The sequence below is a fragment of the Lagenorhynchus albirostris genome, chromosome 8 (assembly GCF_949774975.1).
Source record: "Lagenorhynchus albirostris chromosome 8, mLagAlb1.1, whole genome shotgun sequence".
In the NCBI taxonomy this organism is placed as follows: Eukaryota; Metazoa; Chordata; class Mammalia; order Artiodactyla; family Delphinidae; genus Lagenorhynchus; species Lagenorhynchus albirostris.
Genome location: NC_083102.1, coordinates 6,035,214 through 6,053,168, shown reverse-complemented (window position 1 = coordinate 6,053,168; position 17,955 = coordinate 6,035,214). Strand labels below are relative to the sequence as shown.

General features: G+C 61.6%; 1 protein-coding gene across 2 annotated transcripts; it reads left to right on the top strand.

The window, feature by feature from the left end:
• Nucleotides 1-258: 258 nt before the first annotated feature.
• Nucleotides 259-17,887, top strand: SLC4A2 (solute carrier family 4 member 2). Of its 2 annotated transcripts, none has more exons than XM_060156357.1 (23): nucleotides 259-1,189; nucleotides 4,132-4,245; nucleotides 5,886-6,051; nucleotides 6,212-6,450; nucleotides 6,531-6,649; nucleotides 8,191-8,423; nucleotides 8,523-8,665; nucleotides 10,085-10,265; nucleotides 11,563-11,698; nucleotides 11,818-11,983; nucleotides 12,129-12,243; nucleotides 12,365-12,549; nucleotides 12,633-12,858; nucleotides 13,008-13,223; nucleotides 13,306-13,454; nucleotides 13,581-13,775; nucleotides 15,436-15,696; nucleotides 15,810-15,899; nucleotides 16,101-16,267; nucleotides 16,606-16,859; nucleotides 16,957-17,126; nucleotides 17,384-17,557; nucleotides 17,654-17,887. In XM_060156357.1, exons 2-23 carry the CDS (start codon nucleotides 4,195-4,197, stop codon nucleotides 17,732-17,734), a joined length of 3,717 nt encoding a protein of 1,238 aa, XP_060012340.1. In that variant the 5' UTR covers nucleotides 259-1,189; nucleotides 4,132-4,194; the 3' UTR covers nucleotides 17,735-17,887. The 2 variants fall into 2 exon arrangements, with proteins under 2 accessions (XP_060012340.1, XP_060012339.1); XM_060156356.1 differs by lacking the exon at nucleotides 259-1,189 and adding an exon at nucleotides 1,728-1,886.
• Nucleotides 17,888-17,955: the final 68 nt, after the last annotated feature.

The window sequence follows — 17,955 nt, the reverse complement described above, 5'->3', positions numbered from 1 at the left end:
GGCTTGTAGTCCTAGGGCGCCAGGTTTCCCAGTAATGTCCGGGGCCTTAGACAACAAGAAGACTACAACCCCCAGCAGGCTGCGCTCAGGCGCTCTGCAGCACTTGCCTCCCGGGACTCCTGTTCGACCGCGGAGTCAACCCTTGGACTTCAAGTCCCAGGAAGCATCGCGTGTCCGTTTTCCCGGCTCCCCGCCGTCGCGCGCGGCTCCCAGTGTGCCCTGCTAGTGTTATTCCTTTTCAGCGCTTACAACCTTCTTTTGAGAAGGACCTCTCCGGGACTACACATTCCAGAAGGCAGCAGGGGTGGGGGTAGGGCGCTTTCTAAGGTTTGGGTTTTTGCGGCCTGCATCCTGAGCCCAGGTGGCCCTGCTCTGCCCCGGTTGATGATATTGAGGTTCCATCGACTCCCTGACAATCTCAGCACGGGTTTCCACCTCTCCCTAGGCCATCTGGTGACCTCAGGATTGATTGGGGAATGGCTCTGAGCCATATCTTGCTGACGATGACTTCACAGGGACCAGCTGACCGCAGGGCTGGAAAGAGAGGCAGGTGTGCCCCAGTGGAGACTGGATTCACCAAACGCCAGAGACTCCTCTCTCCTGTGAGACCCATTTGTCGTCTCGGAGCCCACCCAACTCCAGCCTTTCGCTACACTCTGATATCCCGAGGCAAGCTGGCTGGACACTGGGAGGGTGTCCCCACCCCCGGCAGAGCCCGGACCCACTGGAGTCGGCCAGCGTGTGGCCGAGGGCTGGCAGGTTGGTTACTGCCCTCAACAGACAGAAGGACAGGCAGAAGCTACGCTTGAAGCAGCCTTGACCTCATCCCTTAAGGAGTTGATTATAGATTTTTCTTGCGCTTCTCTCTGTCTCATGACTGCATTCTTGAGGGACGTGACCTGGATGATAACTGCCCCAAACAGCACTCCTCAGCGCCGGAACCAAAGTTGGTGCTAAACATTGGTTAATTAACTCGTTTATATCTGAACGTTTTCTGCATACACATTACAGTGCTTCAGCCGGTGGCAGACTAAAGAAGCGAAACGTATATTCCTTATCTGGAACAAGTTATAAGTTATTAGAAAACCAGAAGTACACACAGAGATCTTTAAATGACAGGTGATGACTATGAATAGGGTTCGAGAAGGAAGGTCACCGCAGGGAATCTCTCCGAGGCAGAATTTCCCCGGTTCGTAAAGTCTAAGTTCAGGGTAATGGGCATCCATCCCCGCCATCACCCCTCTCGCGCTCCCCGCCCCCCCCCCCCCGCTCCTGTCCCTGTCCTCCAGGCAAAGACAGGGGCTTTCTTGGAGGCACTGGGGAAACTGCGGGTGGGAGGCGGGGGACGCCCGCGGCCGCGAGAGAAGCTTGACCCCGATGCATTTATATTTCAACTTCCTCCGCCTCGAATTTCCTGATCATCTTTGTGCCTCCTTTTTCCTGCCTGGGATCCCCAGCATGAGGCGGGCCCCTTTCCGCCCAGAGGTGCCTAATGGGGCCAAGAAACGACGTCCCCGGGGCGTCCGTGCGGGGAAGCCTGGGGCGGCAACCTCGCTGGGCAGCGCCGAGGGACAGCCGGGGCGGCCTCCTCGGCGCTGGGCTCCCAGTGCAGGGCCTTGCCTGGGAGCGCGCCTCCGCCCCCGGGTCTCGGCCCCCACTCCGCGCCTCCCAACCCGCTGCGGCGGGGCCGCGCACGGTGCGCCAGGGGGCGCGCACGCAGGGGGCTGGCCTGCCTGTGGCGCGGGGGAAAGTTGAGTTGGGAGAAGTTGGGAGCGACGGGGGCGCGCCCCAAGGTGGGCACGGGGGAGTCGTCGGGAGCGCGCGAGGGCTCCAGAGAAGGGGGAGAGACCCCGAGACCCCTGCAGCACGAAGTCCAGAGGAAGCGGGTAAGCGGAGAGGTGGCGGAGGGGGAGGGCCAGGGCCGCGGAGGGAGGAAGGGAGGGGAAAGGAAAGGGGGGAACTCGGCACTCGGAGCTGGGAGGGAGTGGAAGTGCAGGAAAGGGCGGAGACTGGGGCGCGGGGAAGCGAGGTCTTGGGGAGAAGGATGGGGAGGCGAGAGGAGTGATTGCTGGTAGTAAGCGGGATCCAGGGTCCGCTTCTTAGAGTTCCCTAAAGCGAGGGTGCCGCGCCCCCTGCCACCAGGAGGGGGTACTCTCTGGGAGGCGCCGCCGGCCCTCCCAACTCCTGGACGGACTCCAAGACGACACCCCTCCCCTTTGGTCCCCTACTCTATCCTTCAGCCCGTCCAGGGTGCCCTGCCTAGGTGTTGCCCCAAGCCTCTGCCCCCGATCTCGGGGTTGGGAGGCGGAGCCGGGAAGGGGTTGGCGGGTCAGGTCAGGACAAGGGGTCAGGCAGAAGAGGGAGCAACTGGGTGGGGATGGGAAAGGCGAGCGCGGACAGTTCGACCTAGCTCCTGGGGGGCTGGCTGGGTGGGGAGCTCTGTGCTGGGTGTGGGGGGCGGCGCCGCCTGAAATCCAGGGTCCACTTTTCCCTCCTCCCTTCGCTCCCCAGTCCCGCCAGGCCCACATCGAAGAGCTGTGGAATGTGCGAATTCACCTGGGGGGTGGTTAATGCCCCCCAAGGGGGTCCGGAGTGCTAATCCCTTGGGCAGGGGAGAGTTGCTAATCCTCCGGGCCGGTCGGGGCTGGTCCCCGGAATGTGCCCCCAGCCCGGATTATCGGCATCGATGCTCTGGACAGAGGCTGCTTTGTGTTCTGGGATGGTGGGGGCGGGGGCGAAGGGGGGGCGGAGGTAAAGGGAGGAGGGGAGGATGGAGGAGCGCACTGAGGGCACAGCCTGGAGCGGGGCGTGTGGCGCCGGCAGGTGCCGGCACTCCTTCCCAGACCGGGTTTCCTCCCCCAGCACCCCTCTCCCCCGCACAGACTTGCCCTGGCGGAGGGCCTGCTAGGGGGAGGTGAAGAGGGCAGTCAGCTGAGTTGGAAGGCCGGCCAGGAATGTGTCGCTCCGGGCTCCCCACCCCGGACTGACCCCCAGACCTACATTGTTTGACCCTGCACTGACCTGTCTTACCCCCGAGTTGGCCCTAAATCCGGTAACCCTGATCCCCCAGTGACACACTGGGGAGCTTCGGTACTTTTGCCGTCGCAGAGCCTTGGGTGTCCCCAGCACTGCCCCCACTAGGAATAGGTACCCCAGTTGGCACTGGTCGGGTTCCCTAACCGCAGCTCTTTCGCTGCCCTCCCCCCGCACGGTGTCCTCCCCAGACACCCCTACAGTCACGGTCAGGAGGGCGTCAGCCCTGCCACTCAGATTTTCCTGGCCCCAGGCTTGGGGAGGGGAGGGATTGGACGGCTCCTGAGGGCAGAACCTCGGAGTTTCTGTGCCCACCCTCCTTCTGGTCGTCACGTGCCCCTCCCCCATTATAAAGTCGTGCCCGGCCTGTGCCTGCCAGCCTCCCTTCCTCCCTCCCACTGAGTGAGTGGAGTTGGGCTCCTGCCCCTCCCCCAGGGAGCCTCCCCCCCCACTTCGGGGCTGGGCTTTTTTCAGAGGAGGGGGGCCCATGAACAGCCCCGTTGCTTGCTGTTTTGGGCTCTCTCCAGAGCTCTCTTTCTCCCTTCCTTCATACGGCCATCGTCTCTGCCTCAGGGGTGTCTCACTCCCCCCAGCACAGCCCTCTCTGGTCTCAGCCCGCCTCAGTGTGCCGTGCCACCGCTGGGCCACCGCTCCCACCGCTCCCGTTTCTGGCTCGGCCTCTCCTCCCTGCTTCCTCTGTCTCCCCTCCCTGATCGCTGCTTTCTCTCCGGGTCTGGGCCTTGACTCCTGTCTGCCTTTTTTTCCCCCCAGCATCTCCCACCCCCGGCTCTCTCCCCCTCACTCCGCTTAGTCCCTTGGCCCTCTGTGGCCTCCTGTGCCTCAGTGCTTGCCTCTGTCTCTCTTTGTTCCTCTCTTTTCTTCCCATAAATAACTCTCTTTGCTCCCCCCACCCTCCAAGGGCCACTCTAAGGCCTTTCCTAGTCTGGGAGGATCCTGTGCAACCAGGAGACCCCTCGTGGCCGGCGGGCTTCCGTGAAGCCCCGTGCCCTGCCCTCCCCTGGCTGTGCAATGTTGGGGTGCCCCTGCAGGCCTGGCACCTCTCTCATGCAGTGATTGCTCCTCCCCCGCCCCCCCCAGGTTATGCCGCCGCCTTGTTGCCCTGAAAGCCGCAGCTACAGCGAGAAGGGCTAGGATTTGGCCATGAGCAGCGCCCCCCGGCGCCCCGCCTCGGGCGCAGATTCCTTCCGCACTGTGAGTATTGCCCGCTGCCCCTCTGTCCCTCTCCACCATCACCCCCGGGGCTCTGGCCAGGGTGCGGGTCTGTGTCAGACAGGGGCGTGTGTGTCCGGAGAGGCCTGGGAGGGGAGCCTGTGAGGGACTTGGGAGGGGCACCGCCATCCCCGCTCCGGGCCTTGCGTGGGGCACTGGGTCTGGGACAGGTGTCCGTTGGGGGGGTGGGTGTCAGACAGCTTCTGGTCCTAGGGAGGGAGTTGAGGCTCTGTGTCCTGAAGACCCGGGTTGTTGTTTAGCCTCAGCGAGAGAGGAACTTTGGGAAGCCTGGGTCTCTAAGCCAGCGACCCCCCCCTCTGACTGGGTCTCATAGGCGGCGCCGGTCTGCTGCAAGGTAGCTCTGGGCAGACCGCTGCACCCCCGGCCCCACGTGCCACTCAGCCCCGCCCCTCCTGGCCCCCACGTGGCCACCGCCCCACGTGTACCCCTCCCATCTTCCTGGGAAGGCTAATGATTAACCCCAGTGCCATAATCAGCCCGTTATTGGTCACCTTGGCCCAGCGGGACACGTGACCAGGAAGAGGCGCCGGCTGGTCCCCTCCCCCTCCCTCCCGAGTTCACCCCTGCCCGCCATGGACTTCCTCCTTCAGCCTCAGGTGCAAGGGGTTCTTGACCCTCCTCCCCCCACCCCGGGCTAGCCCGCGTGCTAATTCTGGTGAGAGTGAGGCCCAGTGCGGGGGGAGCCAGGCTAGAGCTGCGGAGGTGGGCTGGGGAGAAGCAGACTCCTCACCCCTGCATCTTCTCCTGCCCAGTATCCTTGCCACCCCCAGCTGCTCGTGACCCCACCTCCGAGACTCTCCAAGGCCCGCCCTTCTTCCCAGCCTACCTCCCCCTTGCTCTTCCTTGCTCTGGTACCCCTGCCCTTGGAGATCTCGATGCCCTTCAAGTCCAGAAGCTCTCGAGCAAATATTTAGCGGTGCCTGGAGCTGAGACGCCCGGCGGGGGAGGGGGAGGGGGAGGGGTGTGGGGGGGGTTGGACCAAGGCCGTGGGCTGGGCGGCCGGCTGCTCAGCTAGGCTGAGCTCTCCAAAGCGCCAGGCCACCGCAGTCCCGCCGCTCCTGCAGTATGACTCAGGTGGGGGGGAGTGAGGGTGGGGGCAGGGCGGGGCCCCGCAGCGGCTGAGGTCCCGGGCTCCGGACTCCCAAGGGGAAGCGCCGCATCCCTGTCCAGGAGCTGGGCTCTAGTTCGATTCAGACCAAGCCCGGGTCAGGTAGCACAGCCGCCTGCAGAAGTTACTTTTCAGGCTTAGTCGCCATCCCTGAGCACAGGGGCTGCGTTCACTACTATCAGCCGTGTGAACGGCCCAGATCACACACCCGACCTTGACCTGCGGGCTGGACACACAGCATTTCTGCTGAGGCTTCCAGGGCAGACGCTTTCCACATGCCCTAGAACTGACTGGAATGCGCCCAGCCAGTGTCCTGAGAGCCCGGAACCCGGGGGACGGGCCGCTGGGCGGTGGGTGCCGAGTCCCGAGTCCCTGGCACTCGAGGGGAGGGCAGCCGGGGCTGGGGGTGGTACTGGACTCTGCCGCTAGGCGGGGTGGGGTTTCGAGGAGCGTCTCCCGTGCGTGCGTTCTCACCGCCCCTTCTTTTTCACAGCCGGAGCCAGAGAGCCTGGGCCCTGTGACGCCAGGCTTCCCTGAGCAGGAGGAGGATGAACTTCACCGCACCCTGGGCGTGGAGCGGTTTGAGGAGATCCTGCAGGAGGCCGGGTCCCGAGGAGGGGAGGAGCCGGGCCGAAGCTACGGGGAGGCAGACTTTGAATGTGAGGGGGCTCGGGGAGGCGGAGCGAGCGGGGGGCAGGGGTGCTCTGGCTGCCAGGATGGAGCCAGGATGGAGCCGGGGGCCTGGGGGGGGGCACTGGGGGCCGGCCAGCTGAGTGGGGAGCCGTGCCCGCCGGCAGCTAAGCGCCCTCCTCCCTGCAGACCACCGGCAGTCCTCCCACCACATCCACCACCCGCTGTCCACCCACCTGCCTCCCGACGCCAGGCGCCGAAAAGTACCCCAGGGCTCAGGACGGAAGCCGCGCAGGCGCCCTGCAGCCTCCCCGACCGGGGAGACCCCCACCATCGAGGAGGGCGAGGAAGAGGAGGATGAGGCCAGTGAGGCCGAGGGGGCCCGGGCACTCAGCCAGCCCCCTGCGTCCACACCCTCTTCCGTGCAGGTGAGCGGGGGCGGGGCTCCTGGGGATGTCTGCGGTACCCCTGGCCTGGCCTCACCTGCTCACACGGGTCCCTGTTCTAGTTCTTTCTCCAGGAGGATGAAGGTGCGGACCGGAAGGCGGAAACAACCAGTCCGTCTCCCCCTCCAATGCTGCCCCACCACGAGGCAGCTCCCCAGGCCACCAAAGGGGCCCAGACTGGGTAAGTGTCCCCAAACAGGGACCTCCCGGGCCGGCACCAGCGAGTTGATGTGGGGAACAAAGCAGGAGCCTTGAGGTCCTCAGACAGGTTCAGAAATCCCAGTCCTGCCGCTGCGACTTGACTTTGCACGAGTCACAGTGTCTGTGAGCCTGTTTTCCCATCTATAAACCAAGAATAATAGAAGTTTTCTCGCAAGGTGGTGGTAGGGGTTAAAGGGTGGTGTGAACGGAAGTTTAAGTACGGGTCCGCCCGGCACGGAAGAGATGTGTGGTCTAAGCCGTCTTCTCCCACCCCCTGCCATCCCCCCGCCCGTGGCTTCAGGTAGAGCAGCGTCAAACCCCGGATCAGGGGCTGGACGGGTGACCTCCACGCACCCCTGGGACCCCAAGGGTGTGAGAGCAACAGGAGACCCCCTCTTGCTCTTGGGGAACTAGCTGCCAGTCTACCCTGCTTGTGGTCTCATGAAATGGTATCAGAACAAGTTACCGTGCCAGACGACCTGGTTCAGGTGTAGTGTCGGTACTAGTAGGTGATTGGAGTTTGGGGTTGTTAGCCAGAGAAGCTTTCTTGGAAGAAATCACTTTGAACTGGGTCTCAAGGTCACTACTGTCACCTCCCTGTTGGTTTCTGGGTGCCAGGCAGTGCGAAGGACCCGGGGAAGTGAAGGGCGGATTGCCCCTCCAGGGCGGCACAGGCTCGCTGGGGAGATAGCACAATGTGGCTGGAGCTGGGTCCGCGTTGGCCGTCTGCACTGGGGGCGCAGGCCTGCAGGTGGCTGGACGGCCAGGAGGAGGTGGCGGAGCCCCAGAGAGAGCACAGCGTTGCGCTGGAAAAGTGGGTCAGATTTGTGGGCAGGGGTGCGAGCAGAAGCGAGGGCACGGAAGGTAGGTTGTAGGTGGAGAAAGCCTGGCAGAGGAGGGACTTGTCATGGGGGCTTGGAGCTGTGGGAGGTGAGATGTCGGGAGAACGGTTTGGAATGGTGCGGCAGGGACAGGGACCCACTGGCAGTGGCAGAGAGAAAGGAGGCATCGCAGCTTGGGGGACGGGAGCAGAAGCTGGAATCTGTAAGGGACAGGGGTTCATATCCTCCTTGACTGTTGGGTAGGGGTGGGGTGTCTACAGTTTCAAAGGCCCATTTCCATGTACTTTACTCCATTTGGTTAGAAACACGGGACCCTGTGAACCTCGAGTCCATTGTTAGGGGTGTGCCTGGGAGGGGAAGCAGGTCCCACTCTGGGTACTTTTCCGGACTTCACTCTCCCCACACCTGGGAAGGCTGCCCTCAACTCCATTTTGCTGCTGAGCTGATGTTCCGGGTGGCTTGTGTGATCGCTTGGGGGGCACAGCCAGTAAATGGTCGAGCCGGATTTAGATGCGGCGGTCTGCTTCCAGAATCCTCTTTCACATCCGCACCTACCGAGGGTGGGGAGCGAAGAGGGCTGAGGTCCAGCGGGGTCCCCTTCCTGGGTCCTTCCTGTGTGGCTCCCGGCCGAGGGAGAGGGGCCAGCCTTCTCAGGCTCATGGCTGCTTTGTCTGTCCAGAGCCCTGGTGGAAGAGGTGGCGGCTGTGGCCAGTGTCACAGCGGGAGGTGATGACGGGGGTGCCTCTGGGCGCCCCCTGGCCAAAGTGCAGCCTGGGCACCGCAGCTACAATCTGCAGGAGAGGAGACGCATCGGCAGCATGACTGGGGCTGAGCAGGCACTGCTGCCCCGGGTCCCGACGGACGAGAGCGAGGCCCAGACGCTGGCCACGGCCGACCTAGACCTCATGAAGAGTGAGTGCTGGGCCTGGGCCAAGCCCGGAGCTGCTGGGAACGAGGGTGGGGGTAAGAGGAAGGGGCGCTTGATCCTGTCCCTCCACCCCCCACCCACAGGTCACCGGTTTGAGGACGTTCCTGGGGTACGGCGACATTTGGTGCGGAAGAATGCCAAAGCATCTGTGCAGAGTGGCCGGGAAGGGCGCGAGCCTGGCCCCACCCCTCGGGCTCGGCCCCGGGCCCCCCACAAGCCCCACGAGGTAATTTCTCCGCTTCACGGTCTTGCAGCATCTCCCCATCCGTCTTCTTACCACAGCCCCCGTCCCTTCTCAGACCTGCGGTTATCTCGAGCACCAGGGTTGCCATGTATGGTTTTGAAGGTTGTACACTGCACAAGAGTGCAATATACACATCTTCAAACAGCATTGATTTTTTTTTAATTGAAATATAGTTGATACACAATATTATGTTAGCCTCCTGTGTACAACATAACGATTCAACGTTTAAGCATATTACGACGTGTACTACGGTAAGTCTAGTAGCCGTCTGTCCCCAGACAGTTATTATGGTATTACCTGCAGTTGCTGGTGTGGGCCTTACAGTTTTGGTTCACATCTTAGACAGGTCGGCTTCCCTTTCATGCCCGTTTTCTGGCAGCTGGCAGCGAGGTGTTTGAAGACCGTTTGGGCCAGAGGCAGCTCCGTGGAGCAGCGTGTTTCATTTTTCAGAATCCAGTCACCTCTGTGCTCATCCAGTCCTCCCGTAACCTGTGAGGATGATGGCCCAGGCGGCATCAGCCATACATCGGGGGCAGTGACTGGTCAAGGCCACTCAGTTACGTAGCGATGTTGCCCACCTTAGACCTCAGGGCTCTGGTCCTGAACCCTGACCCTCCCAGTGGCTATTTTTGGTAACCTTTTTATTGCGGTCGAACAGACACCGTAAAGCACACTCGGGTTAAGCAGACAGCTCTGTGACACTCTGCACGTGTAAATACCTGGCCAACCCTACCTAGATATAGGACATTTCCCACACTCAGGGAGTTCCCTCGGGCCTCTGCCTAGTCACCACCCTCAGAGGTGACCGCCCTGTGGTCACTCTCAATTAGTTTTGCCAGTTCTTGAATGCATATAAATGAATCCTACAGAATTCCAATGTAGGACTTCCCAGGTGGTCCAGTAACCACTTCCCATCGGTTCGATCCCTGGTCAGGGAAGTTCCACATGCTGCGTGGCGAGGCCAAAAAAAAAAAAAATTCCAGTTTGTGTGTGTGTGTGTGTGTGTGTGTGTGTAGTGACCATTCATCAGACGGTTACTAAGAGTCATATACTGTGCTAAATGTTTTGTATACTTTTTTTTTTAGCTCCCATTAGAGCCCTTTTATTATTATCATTAGTTCAGTTGATTTACAATGTGTTAGTTTCAGGTGTACAGCAAAGTGATTCAGTTATACGTACATGTATATCTATTTTTTTCAGATTCTTTTCCCTCGTAGATTATTATAAAATATTGAGTATAAATCTCTGTGCTATACACTAGGTCCCTGTGCTGTACTCTAGTAACGGGGGTGGTATTACTCCCATTTCACAGATGAGGGACAGTCTCAGATGGGTTAATAACTCGCCCAGGCTCCATGCCTGTGCCCTCCGTCCTGCCATGCCCTCTCATCTCACCCCAAGGTGTTTGTGGAACTGAATGAGTTGCTGCTGGACAAAAACCAGGAGCCTCAGTGGCGGGAGACGGCGCGCTGGATCAAATTCGAGGAGGATGTAGAGGAAGAGACGGAGCGCTGGGGGAAGCCCCACGTGGCCTCCCTCTCGTTCCGCAGCCTCCTGGAGCTGCGCCGGACCCTGGCCCACGGTAACCCACGCCCCACCCCCTGCCCATCGTCACCCCAGGAGTTCCCTTCGCCCGCCAAGCCCGTTCTCTGAGGACCACACGGTCCCACGTTTGTCTTGAGCAACAGGGTGTGTAATGTCACCAGAGCCCAGGAGGGAGCATCTCCTGTCATGATATCACCTGTCACGATGCCTGCCGTGCCTCGGGCTCTGTCATTGGGTGACTGCAGGGCAGGACTGACCCTCTCCTCTTGCCTGGCATCTTCAGCAAGCAGCTTCTCTAAGTGATATTTTCAGATAACGGAAGCTGGTATGTTTTGGATGCTACAGTGTTGTCAAACAGTTTTAGTGGAACGCTTTGGGAAATTCTGGAGACTCTGGGGAATGTGACCTAACCTGTAGCAGGGCTGTGTAAACGACTGCATGAGCGCGGATGCAGGATTCGCGAGCGCTGTGTCTGATGTTCTGCCGTTTGCTCGTTTCCTCCTTCCTGTTGGGGAATCGCTCCCAGCTGCTGTCAGCAGGCCTGCTTCTAAGCAGCTGAGGACTCAGAAACCTGCTGTCAGAATTATTTCCAAACTAGCAGAAACTAACTCGGCTCTGAGTGAGGCTTGAGGGCTTGGGGTAAGGCGCCGAAGTGCGGGTGCTTTATCGCCGGGCTTTGCCATCTTGGTTTCGGCTGCTCAGGGGGCCTTCGGTTCTGTTGGGTCTTTAGTTCTGTGTTCCTGTGAGTTGACCTTGACGGAAAAATGACCTGGTGACTTTTGAAAGGACCTTCATTTCTATATGAAATGGCAGCTCAGAGCAGTGACGGGGTGGAGAGACATAGAAACTGTCCTTGAGCAGCTGCTAGACTTGGAGGGGGACGTGTTCAGATGGCTCCAGGGCTGCCATGGGGACGAGGCCACAGACCGGCTGTGTCGCGCTCCAGAGGGCGGAACTAGGGCCCTAGAGTGAAGTCAGAGGATGCACTTGCTGGCAGTGAAGAGCAGTCTAGGCCGAGGGGGTGGCCCGGGGCACTTCCTGCTGCGTGCTTCCCGGAAGGGGCATCTGGGCAGGACCCGGCCCCGGTGGCCTCTCTGATGGCAGGGGTTCCCTGGCCTCTGCTGAGCCCCACAGGCATTCCTGCGGGGAGAGGGGGGCTGGAAGAAATGGGTCAGAGAGGCCGTGGGACTTGGGCCTCGGGCAGCGCTGGGCCCTGCTCACCGAGCCCTGGCCGCACTTACTTGACTGCCCTCGCTCCCGCTCTCCCTCCCTCCCATCCCCGCCCTTGCATCTTGCCTGGGGATGAGGGCCTCTCGCGGTGGTCCTTATTCCAGGGGCTGTGCTCTTGGACCTGGACCAGCAGACCCTGCCTGGCGTGGCCCACCAGGTGGTGGAGCAGATGGTCATCTCTGACCAGATCAAGGCCGAGGACAGAGCCAACGTGCTGAGGGCCCTGCTGCTGAAACACAGGTGAGGCACCGCCCGCCACACCCTGCCCGCCCGCGCCCAGCGCCCGCCCATGCCCAGCGCCTGCCCATGCCCAGCGCCGGCCGCCGGCCTTCCTCACCTCCTGCCTGCTGCCCCACTAGCCACCCGAGTGATGAGAAGGACTTCTCCTTTCCCCGCAACATCTCGGCCGGCTCCCTGGGCTCCCTGCTGGGGCATCACCACGGCCAGGGAGCCGAGAGCGACCCCCACGTCACCGAGCCTCTCATTGGAGGTGTTCCCGAGACCCGGCTGGAGGTGGAGCGAGAGGTGAGGGGAGAAAGTGACCCTGCCTGGGTCAGGTCCAGCCGCCACTGTGGCTCCGGCTGCAGGACCGCCAAGCGAGTCGGGCGGGAACGGGCGGGGCCGGGGGTGGGGGGTAGCCAGGCTGAGCTCTGCTCTCCTGCATCCCCAGCGTGAGCTGCCTCCTGCAGCTCCTCCAGCTGGGATCACCCGCTCCAAGTCCAAGCATGAGCTGAAGCTTCTGGAGAAGATCCCTGAGAACGCCGAGGCTACGGTGGTCCTTGTGGGTATGTGGGGCGAGCTCGAGGGGCAGGGTACGGGTGGCCGGGCCTGCCTTGGGGGCGCCCCTGCGCTGGGGGCCGGGAGGCGACTGCTGCTCCCGTGCCCATGCCGGCTGCACACCCCCAGGCTGCGTGGAGTTCCTCTCCCGCCCCACCATGGCCTTCGTGCGGCTGCGGGAGGCAGCGGAGCTGGACGCGGTGCTGGAGGTGCCGGTGCCTGTGCGCTTCCTCTTCCTGCTGCTGGGCCCGAGCAGTGCCAACATGGACTACCATGAGATCGGCCGCTCCATCTCCACCCTCATGTCCGACAAGGTCAGCTGCCGTCCAGCCCACCCAGCCTGGCCCTGGCCCGGCCCCCGTCCCGCGTCCTCACTAGCCCCGTCCTGCCTCGGCAGCAATTCCACGAGGCCGCCTACCTGGCAGACGAACGGGAGGACCTGCTGACGGCCATCAACGCCTTCCTGGACTGCAGCGTGGTGCTGCCGCCCTCGGAGGTGCAGGGCGAGGAGCTGCTGCGATCCGTCGCTCACTTCCAGCGGCAGATGCTCAAGAAGCGAGAGGAGCAGGTCCGGCTGTTGCCCCCGGGGGCTGGGCTGGAGCCCAAGTCAGCCCAAGATAAGGGTACGGGCCAGTGCAGGCCGGGGGCCGGGTCTGGGCTGCCGGCTGGGGGCTTGGGGGTTAGGCCGGAGGGTGGTCTGTTGTACACGGAGGAGAGCGGGACGGGAGGAAGAGGGCTGTGACGGGCGCCCTGACGGAGGCCCGGGTTGCAGCGCTCCTGCAGATGGTAGAGGTGGCAGGGGTGGTGGAAGACGATCCCCTTCGGCGGACAGGCCGGCCTTTTGGGGGCTTGATCCGAGATGTGCGGCGCCGCTATCCCCACTACCTGAGCGACTTCCGAGACGCGCTCAACCCCCAGTGCCTGGCCGCCGTCATCTTCATCTACTTCGCGGCCCTGTCTCCTGCCATCACCTTCGGGGGGCTGCTGGGTAAGGAGAGGCTTCAGGTCATGGTGGGGAGCGCACGGGTCCCCCCGGCCGCCAGCCGCTGAGCTGGCTCTTGCCGCCCTAGGAGAGAAGACGCATGACCTGATTGGAGTATCGGAGCTGATCATGTCCACGGCAGTGCAGGGCGTGATCTTCTGCCTGCTGGGGGCCCAGCCGCTGCTGGTGATCGGTTTCTCGGGGCCCCTGCTGGTCTTCGAGGAAGCCTTCTTCTCGGTGAGGGGCCACGGGCTACCCGGGCTGGTCCTTCCTGCCCAGCTCAGCTCCCCGTTCTCTTCCCCGAGCACTCCCGCCCTGTTAGCCTGCCCCGGGCTCCGAGCCTGACTGCCCACCGTGCCCCAGTTCTGCAGCAGCAACGACCTGGAGTACCTGGTGGGCCGCGTGTGGATTGGCTTCTGGCTGGTGCTGCTGGCCCTGCTCATGGTGGCCCTGGAGGGGAGCTTCCTGGTGCGCTTCGTCTCCCGCTTCACCCAGGAGATCTTCGCCTTCCTCATCTCCCTCATCTTCATCTACGAGACCTTCTACAAGCTGGTTAAGGTGGGTGGGCCTGACGGAACCTGGCCCAGGAGGGGCCGGGCTTTGGGACTGGAGGGAGCCGGGGGCGTCCTGCCCCTTTGTTCTCTGAGCGTGAGGCCGGGCTGCCCCATGGAGCCACGGAACCTAGGCTGGTCCTTCCTGCTGCCCCCACCCCTTCCCCGCCCACCCTCCCTCCCTGTCACCAACATATACATCAGAGCTTCAGATCAGTCTTAAAGACTCACTTTTTTGTTTTTTTTTAAACTTGCAAATACATTCTTGCAAAAGTAGTATGCGTGCTTCACAGCATATAAGACGTATATTTCACAGTATCTTTTGTGAAACAAATTTTCAAAAATTTAAGATGTGAAAAGGGGGATCCTTATGAGCTTACTCTGCAATTATTTCATTACCTGTGAGGCTGAATATCTAGGTGGATGGCTCACATATCTTTAATAACGAAGGTAATATGTGCTTTTGTTTTTTTCTTAATAACTATTTATTTATTTATGGCCGCGTTGGGTCTTTGTTGCTGCGCGCAGGCCTTCTCTAGTTGAGGCGAGCGGGGGCTATTCTTCGTTGCGGTGCGCGGGCTTCTCATTGTGGTGGCTTCTCTTGTTGCGGAGCACAGGCTCTAGGCGCGCGGGCTTCAGTAGTTGTGGCTCGCGGGCTCTAGAGCGCAGGCTCAGTAGTTGTGGCGCATGGGCTTAGTTGCTCTGCAGCATGTGGGATCTTCCCAGATCAGGGCTTGAACCCATGTCCCCTGCATTGGCAGGTGAATTCTTTTTTTTTCTTTTTAATATATTTATTTATTTGGCTGCATTGGGTCTTTGTTGCTGCATGCGGGCTTTCTCTAGTTGCGGCAAGTGGGGGCTACTCTTTTTTTGTGTGGGGGGCGGGGAGCTACCCTTCGTTGTGTTGTGCGGGCTTCTCATTGCGGTGGCTTCTCTTGTTGCAGAGCACCAGCTCTAAGTGAACGGGCTCAGTAGTTGTGGCTCGTGGGCTCTAGAGCGCAGGCTCAGTAGTTGTGGCTCACGGGCTTAGTTGCTCCACGACGTGGGATCTTCCTGGACCAGGGCTTGAACCCGTGTCCCCTGCACTGGCAGGCGGATTCTTAACCACCGTGCCACCAGGGAAGCCCCTGTGCTTTTGTTAAAGTGGCGAACAATCCAGAATGTCAAAGGGAAAGGCCCCCAAGGTGACAGACAGGGTCACGGTCTGGGCATCAGACCCACGTCTGTGTCTGTGTCAGGATCAGGAGAAGATGTGCCCCCGAGGTCCACCACGCTCCCTGTGTCGCTCCTCCAGGCCTGGCTGGAGCCTCGTCTGCAGCTGCTTTCCCGAATTAGATCAACCCCTCTTTTTTTTGTTTTTTAATTTTTTGGCCATGCCGGGTGGCATGTGGGATCTTAGTTCCCTGACCAGGGATCAAACCCACACACCCCCTGCATTGGAAGCTCAGTCTTAACCACTGGACCGCCAGGGAAGTCCCAGACCAGCCCCTCTCTTAATTGCTAGTTGTCTTGTGCTCACATCTGGTCACCTCGGTCATTTTCTTAATCAAGACAAGCTCTTTGAGGGCAGGCCAGCCACCCCCAGCCCTACCTGTCCCACTTAGCATATAGCTGAGTCCCGGATGTCTCACCAGTTAAGCTGATAGAATCCTTTGTCCTCTCCCCAGATCTTCCAGGAACATCCCCTCCACGGCTGTTCAGTCTCCAACAGCTCCGAGGCAGACAGTAGCGAGAACGCCACATGGGCTGGGGCAGCAGAAGCAGCCACGCTGGGGCCGAGGAATGAGAGCTCAGCCGGGCCGTCCAGGCAGGGGAGGCCCCGGGGCCAGCCCAACACCGCCCTGTTGTCGCTGGTGCTCATGGCTGGCACCTTCTTCATCGCCTTCTTCCTGCGCAAATTCAAGAACAGCCGGTTCTTCCCTGGCCGGGTGTGTGGGCTGGCGGGCCCGAGGGAGGCGAGATCTGGGGGCAGGAAGGGGGGCGACTCGGAGTCGGGGCTGCAGCGAGGTGTGGGGCCTCTGAGCATGGTGCTCGCCCACAGGTGCGGCGAGTGATCGGGGACTTCGGGGTACCCATCGCGATCCTCATCATGGTGCTTGTGGATTACAGTATCGAGGACACCTACACCCAGGTACGGCGGAGCGCGCGCAGCAGTGAGGCGGTGCTGGACTCTGGACATTCCCCTCCAGGCCCCCGAGTCCAGAGCTGCCTCTAAACTGGGCAGACACCAGGCCTTTCCCACAGCACGCCTTCGGCGTCCACCCTGCCCAGTGCAGCTCAGGGCACTCCCTCCAAGGTTCACCTGCCCCTGGCCCCACCCTCTGCCCCGCAGAAGCTGAGCGTGCCCAGCGGAATCTCAGTGACAGCCCCAGAGAAGCGGGGCTGGGTCATCAACCCCCTGGGGGAGCGCAGCTCCTTCCCCGTGTGGATGATGGTCGCCAGCCTGCTGCCTGCCATCTTGGTCTTCATCCTTATCTTCATGGAGACACAGATCACCACGTGAGTGGTCCTGGCATAGGCGGGGTGCCGTGCAGACGGCGACCGCCTGCTGCGTGGAGGGGCTGGAGCCCCCGGCAGGCTGGCTGCTGGAGCTGACTTTGTAGGCAGCAGAAAATCCCACTGACGTTTGCTCGGATGGGCACAGTACGGGCTGGGAGCTGTCCAGGAGGGTGGGGAGGGCCAGATAGGACTCAGTTCTGTGATGGGACCCTCGCCCTGACGGAAGAGGCAGGGACCATCAGGTTCCAGAAACAGACAGAGGTGACTGGGCACTCTGGAAAGACACAGTTGTCTGCCAGGCTGGGCCCGGGGCTCAGTGCGTGCCTGTCTCCGCCCAGGCTGATCATCTCCAAGAAGGAGCGCATGCTGCAGAAGGGCTCCGGCTTCCACCTGGACCTGCTGCTCATCGTGGCCATGGGCGGCATCTGTGCCCTCTTTGGCTTGCCCTGGTTGGCTGCTGCCACCGTCCGCTCCGTCACGCATGCCAACGCGCTTACTGTCATGAGCAAGGCTGTGGCGCCCGGGGACAAGCCCAAGATCCAGGAGGTCAAGGAACAGCGGGTGACGGGGCTGCTGGTTGCCCTGCTTGTGGGTACGTTCACCTCTTGCGCCCAGCCTTCCCGGAGGGGTCTTAGGGCCACTGGGGTAGAGAGCCCTGGGGCCAGCTGTTTCTTCTCCTCCTCCCCCAGGCCTCTCCTTGGTCATCGGGGATCTGCTCCGGCAGATCCCCCTGGCTGTGCTCTTCGGGATTTTCCTGTACATGGGAGTTACCTCCCTTAACGGGATCCAGTTCTATGAGCGGCTGCACCTGCTTCTCATGCCACCCAAACACCACCCAGACGTCACCTATGTCAAGAAGGTGAGACCTGGCTCGGAAGGGCCTCTGCCCCCTCCTGGTCTGTGTGGGTCACCCTCCAGCCCCCCATCTGCCCACCCTGGCCAGCCCCCATTCAGCCCGTGCAGACCCAAGGAGGCGCTTCTGTCCCACCCCTGTGGAGGGGAGAGGGGTCGTCGTCCTCTGGATGTGGCAGGCCTGATGGCCCTCCGGGGACCGGGGCGCTCGGAGGCTGGAGAGAAGCCTGGGCTCACCTGTCTTGCTCTGCACCCCCTCCCCAGGTTCGGACCCTCCGTATGCACCTGTTCACAGCCCTGCAGCTGCTCTGCCTGGCCGTGCTCTGGGCCGTCATGTCCACAGCTGCCTCCCTGGCCTTCCCCTTCATCCTCATCCTCACGGTGCCGCTCCGCATGCTGGTGCTCACCCGCATCTTCACCGAGCGAGAGATGAAATGCGTAAGGCTCCCGCGCCCCTCCCCACCCCACCGGCCCCACCTCGGTCTTGCCAAGGGGTCGCGCTCAGCACCAACTTCCGACTCTGCCCCACCACAGCTGGACGCTAACGAGGCAGAGCCGGTGTTTGATGAGCGGGAGGGCGTGGACGAGTACAACGAGATGCCCATGCCTGTGTAGCTGCTACCTGGATGGACAGCCGAGGGACAGATGGACAGAGGGAACAGGGGCTGGGGGTGCTCGCCCCGTCCTCCTCCCTCATTTTTATTTAAGTGAATAATTTAAAGTCCCCTTACCAGCGCCCCCGCAATAAAGTGCTTCGGCCCCCACCTATCCCCGGCCGCGTGTGTGTGTGAGCCGGGTATGAATGGAAGAGGTGACGGATTCCAGCCCGCTCTGTC

Coding starts and splice junctions, on each gene's coding strand:
- SLC4A2 (XM_060156357.1), top strand. CDS start 4,195: ATGAGCAGCGCCCCCCGGCGCCCCGCCTCGGGCGCAGATTCCTTCCGC. Junction 11,699..11,817: donor GCCCTGCTGCTGAAACACAG/GTGAGGCACCGC, acceptor CTGCCCCACTAG/CCACCCGAGTGATGAGAAGG. Junction 17,127..17,383: donor ACGTCACCTATGTCAAGAAG/GTGAGACCTGGC, acceptor CCCCCTCCCCAG/GTTCGGACCCTCCGTATGCA.